Source organism: Salmo salar, chromosome ssa12, assembly GCF_905237065.1.
Source record: "Salmo salar chromosome ssa12, Ssal_v3.1, whole genome shotgun sequence".
Lineage (NCBI taxonomy): Eukaryota > Metazoa > Chordata > Actinopteri > Salmoniformes > Salmonidae > Salmo > Salmo salar.
In genome coordinates this window covers 4,023,103-4,027,500 of record NC_059453.1, presented here as the reverse complement: position 1 = coordinate 4,027,500, position 4,398 = coordinate 4,023,103, and the positions used below count along the sequence as shown (strand labels likewise).

The following is a 4,398-nucleotide window of genomic DNA, read 5'->3' as shown; positions in this document are numbered from 1 at the left end:
TCCCCCCAACCCCCACTCCATCCCGCCCCAGTCCTACCCCCCTCCCTACTCCACTGGACCCCCTCCCCCTGTTAACTACCCCCCCCAGCCCCTCTACCCACACGGCCAGATGCCTCCGGGGGTTAATGCCCCCTGGGTTCCCCCTCCCAACACCCAGCCCCACTCGCTGGGCCCCCCGCCCCTCCTATCCTCTGGACCCCCTCTCTCCAAGGAGGACTTCTACAGACAGAGGAGACTCCGACAGGACCAGTGAGTTGCACCTGATTTCATTCATTGTAATGATGCTAGGCTGCTAGTCTGAGGCTGGTACCTTCACATTACTGGGATAGTAAACAATGGCCGGTTTACACAGGCAGCCCAATTCTCATCTTTTTCAGATCTGATCATTTGAATTGCTGCCTGTGTTAAACGCAGACCACGTGCCAAACTAACCCACCATGGCAGGGCGCAGAATGTTACCCCGGGCTAGTAGTGGGGAATGTTACCCCGGGCTAGTAGTGGGGAATGTTACCCCGGGCTAGTGGCGGGGAATGTTACCCCGGGCTAGTGGCGGGGAATGTTACCCCGGGCTAGTGGCGGGGAATGTTACCCCGGGCTAGTGGCGGGGAATGTTACCCCGGGCTAGTGGCGGGGAATGTTACCCCGGGCTAGTGGCGGGGAATGTTACCCCGGGCTAGTGGCGGGGAATGTTACCCCGGGCTAGTAACCCGACTGGCCAGTATCCTAAATCCTTGCATTCTGTGGCTTAGAGAGATTGACCTGTTCAAAGGTTTCCTTCAGACATGTATTATGGGATGTGACCAGTTCTGCCTCTCTGGGTTACCAGGGTAACGTCCAAGCTGGATGAGTTCACTAAAGACTTTGCCAAAGAGCTGATGGAATACAGACCTGCTCCCAAGAGACGGAGACGCTCCTACTCCAGGTAACACACAGAATGACATCTGATGAGACATATTTCTGGATTAAACCTCTTGAACTGTTCATAGAGATATATTCTCTGATATCTAGGACAGAGATGATATGAATTGTGTAGAGATGGTAATCAGACATATCAATTTTTGTTTTTCTCCCACTCCTCACCAGGTCTCGTTCCTACAGTCGTTCTCCATTCAGCCGTTCCCCCTACTCCCGATCCCGTTCTCCTCGCTCCCGCTCCAGGTCTTACTCGTACACCCCCAGCCGCTCCCGCTCACGTTCCAGGTCTTACGGACGCTCCCCCTTCTCCAGACGCAACGGAGGCCGGGGAGGACGCAGCCGCTCCTACGGCCGCTCGCCGCGGTCCCGCTCACGCTCCCGTTCCTACGGCTACCGTCGCTCCGGCTCTCCTCGCTCCCCTCCGCCTTACCGAGGTGGTGGTGGTGGGGGGGGCTGGGAAGGAGGAGACGGAGCTGAAGGAGGAGGGGGGTATCGGCCCAGGTCTCGCTCCCCGGGGGGCTACAGGAGGAGCAGGAGTCCAGGAGGGGTTAGAGGTCACCATAAGCCTCCCCCTCGAGAGCCGCCCCCTTACGAGCCTAAAGGTGGACCTGACCTGTCTCCCGGGGGCAGGGAGCGCTGGGAGAGAGACAGCTACAGACAGTGGGAGAAAGAGTACAGGGACTGGTACAACAAGTACTACAAAGACTACAGTACCCAGCATGCCTCGGTGCACCACCGCGGTGGCCGGGGCAGCAGAGAGAGGGACCGCCTCACCCCTCCACCCAGAGACTACTCCCCCCAGGGGCGGGTGAGGAGAGGTGAGAGAGGGGGACCTCCCGGACCCCACAGAACTCACCACGCCTTGTCCTCTATACCCTCCGCCAGGGGGGATGGAAATAAGGACCGCACGCAGGGGGACGCTAGTAAAGAGCGCACGCAGGGGGGAACCAAAACGTCAGAGGGTGGAACTAAAACTCTGAAAGCGAAGAAACTGAAGAAGAAGAAGAACGGGGAGGAGCTGGATTCAGCCAACCAATCACTGGACAGGGGTGATGCCACGCCCGTCAGGGACGAGCCAATGGATGAACTCCAGACCCTGACCCCTAGCAAAGCCCCACTCACCTCCACCAAGGTCTCGACCAATAAGGCAGCGCTGCTCTCTGGTAAAACCCCTCCCACCTCGTCCAGCCAATCAGAGAAGAGCAGGAAGGAGAAGGGGGGTAAGGTGAAAATAAAGACGGAAGGCAAGGTGAAAGGAGAGAAGGTTAAGAGAAAGACAGGAGGAGAGGCGACGGTCACAGCCTCAAAGAACAAAGAGTCTTCAGCCACTAAACCAACCAAAGCATCGAAGGTCAAACCAGACGAGCTGATCAAGAGAGAGAAGGGGCGGAGCACCCCTACTGTTAGAGGAGGTATGGCTAAACTCCCCCTGCCCCGCCCCCTCCCCCCTCACCCCCACGACCTCCCTAAACACCTGGCTGATGCCCGCGGGGGAAGGAGAGATCCCATTCACAGTGTCGGGGTACGCCCCCCTGGTCGCCCCCTCCAGCCTACACCTCCCTCCCCAGCAGAGAAGAGGAGGAGAGTGGAGGAGAGGGAAAGGGGGAGGGGGATGGACAGAGGGATCGGGGGCCCCCCCGGCTAAGCTCCGCCGTGCCGAGGGTCCGTACCTCCAGAGAGGACTTCCAGCCAAGCCTCCCCTCCTCCTGAACCTGGCATGCAGAGAGACTGGTAGAGGAGAGGGTCTGCTCCCCATCCCTGGTACCTCACAGACAGGGAGGCTAGACCGTTTCCATCCCATCTCCATCTCCATCCCTGGGCCTGGCTCCTCCATGGACCTGGGGAGAGAGGGGAGAGGCGACGGGCTGCTGCCCACCCCAGGGAGCTCTGAGGCAGGCAGAAGAGAGAGTGACAGGGGGTCTATCTGGCCTCTCATGGGTCTGCAGGTCAAACCCTTCCCCCAGAGGAGAATCAAACTGAACAGAGACCTGGGGAGGAACAGCAGTATGTCCCGCCCAGAGGAGAGACCAGCTCCAGCTACTAATATCACCACTACTACTATTACCTCTACTGGAGAGAGACCTGCTGCTCCTGAGAGAGGAGGAGCAGAGAGAGATGGAGGGATGGAGAGGGTGGCGGTGATGGTGGAGCGGAGGTCGTCTGGCGAGAGGTCAGAGGTCAGGTCTGTTAGGTCAGAGAGGCCGTCGTCAGGGGAACGTTTGCCGGAGAGAGGAGGAGGAGGAGGAGGAAGGTCGGTCTCTCTAGACCGCATGACCATCGCGGAACGCTCGGCCATCGTTAAGAAACCTGATGTCACCAGGGAGAGAACAGAGAGCGAGTACACTCCGCCCACTGAGAGAGAGAGACCAGCTGAGAGCTCCAAGGAGAGGGAGAGGCCAGCATCAGCCAAGACAGACAGGTCATCATCCAGAGAGAGGTCAGCCACCAGGGAACAGAAAGGAGCGAGAAGAGGAGAGAAGGCCTCGTCCTCCGTAGACAGGCCTGCCTCTACAGGAGAGAGAGCGGCAGGGACCCAGAGAGAGACTGTAGCTGAAGACAGAGCAGCAGTGGTGAAGGAGGGTTCTGGGAAGACCAGAAAGATCAGCAGAAAGAGTTCTGAGCCCACGGTCCACCACTCATCAGACCACTCTGTCACTTCAACTGGGTGAGTTGCCCTTTCAATCTCTGACCTTCCAACGGTTCTTTATTAACCCGTGTTGTTGATCAATCATCATCAACGTTCTAGAGTTTTCTCCTTTAGTTAACAACGACCAGACTGTTAGAACTTCGCTCAACGTTCTAGAGTTTTCTCCTTTAGTTAACAACGACCAGACTGTTAGAACTTCGCTCAACGTTCTAGAGTTTTCTCCTTTAGTTAACAACGACCAGACTGTTAGAACTTCGCTCAACGTTCTAGTTTTCTACTGTAGTGAGAATTGTGATCGAATATTCTGCACAGACCGGTGCAACACAACCAATCAGAGCTGCAGTAGGCCTATATGCAAATAGCCATTGCAATATATGGATCTGTGCCATTCACTGAACAAATAACCACAGTAGCCTACTTGTCCACTGTTGAAACTGGAACTTAAAGCAGGTACAGCCTTCACGGTAAACGGGCAGGGCCTTCACGGTAAACGGGCAGGGCCTTCACGGTAAACGGGCAGGGCCTTCACGGTTAACGGGCAGGGCCTTCACGGTAAACGGGCACCGGAAGTTGCACGGTGTTTTCATAACATTCAAGTTTGCGCTCGGCAGACCTGAAATTTGCTCAGTGCCGAAACAAATTAGAGGGAACATTAGTTATAATGGTTTCCCAGTTGATGTTCTCTCTAGCCCCTGATCTTAGATCTGTGTATATAACATGGTTATAATGCTTCCTAGTTGATGTTCTCTCTAGCCCCTGATCCTAGATCTGTGTATATAACATGGTTATAATGCTTCCTAGTTGATGTTCTCTCTAACCCCTGATCCTAGATCTGT

At 56.0% G+C, this 4,398-nt stretch overlaps 1 protein-coding gene across 1 annotated transcript in view; it reads left to right on the top strand.

Moving 5' to 3' along the window:
• Nucleotides 1-2,848, top strand: part of LOC106594956 (E3 ubiquitin-protein ligase RBBP6) — a 32,899-nt gene extending 30,051 nt beyond the window's left edge. Inside the window, exons 14-16 of the mRNA XM_045692039.1 lie at nucleotides 1-249; nucleotides 827-922; nucleotides 1,084-2,848. The exon at nucleotides 1-249 is cut by the window's left edge and continues 103 nt beyond it. Of these exons, the coding sequence (XP_045547995.1) occupies nucleotides 1-249; nucleotides 827-922; nucleotides 1,084-2,560 (1,822 nt within the window). The 3' untranslated portion in view covers nucleotides 2,561-2,848. The remainder of the gene's footprint in view (nucleotides 250-826; nucleotides 923-1,083) is intronic.
• The last annotated feature ends 1,550 nt before the right edge of the window (nucleotides 2,849-4,398 follow it).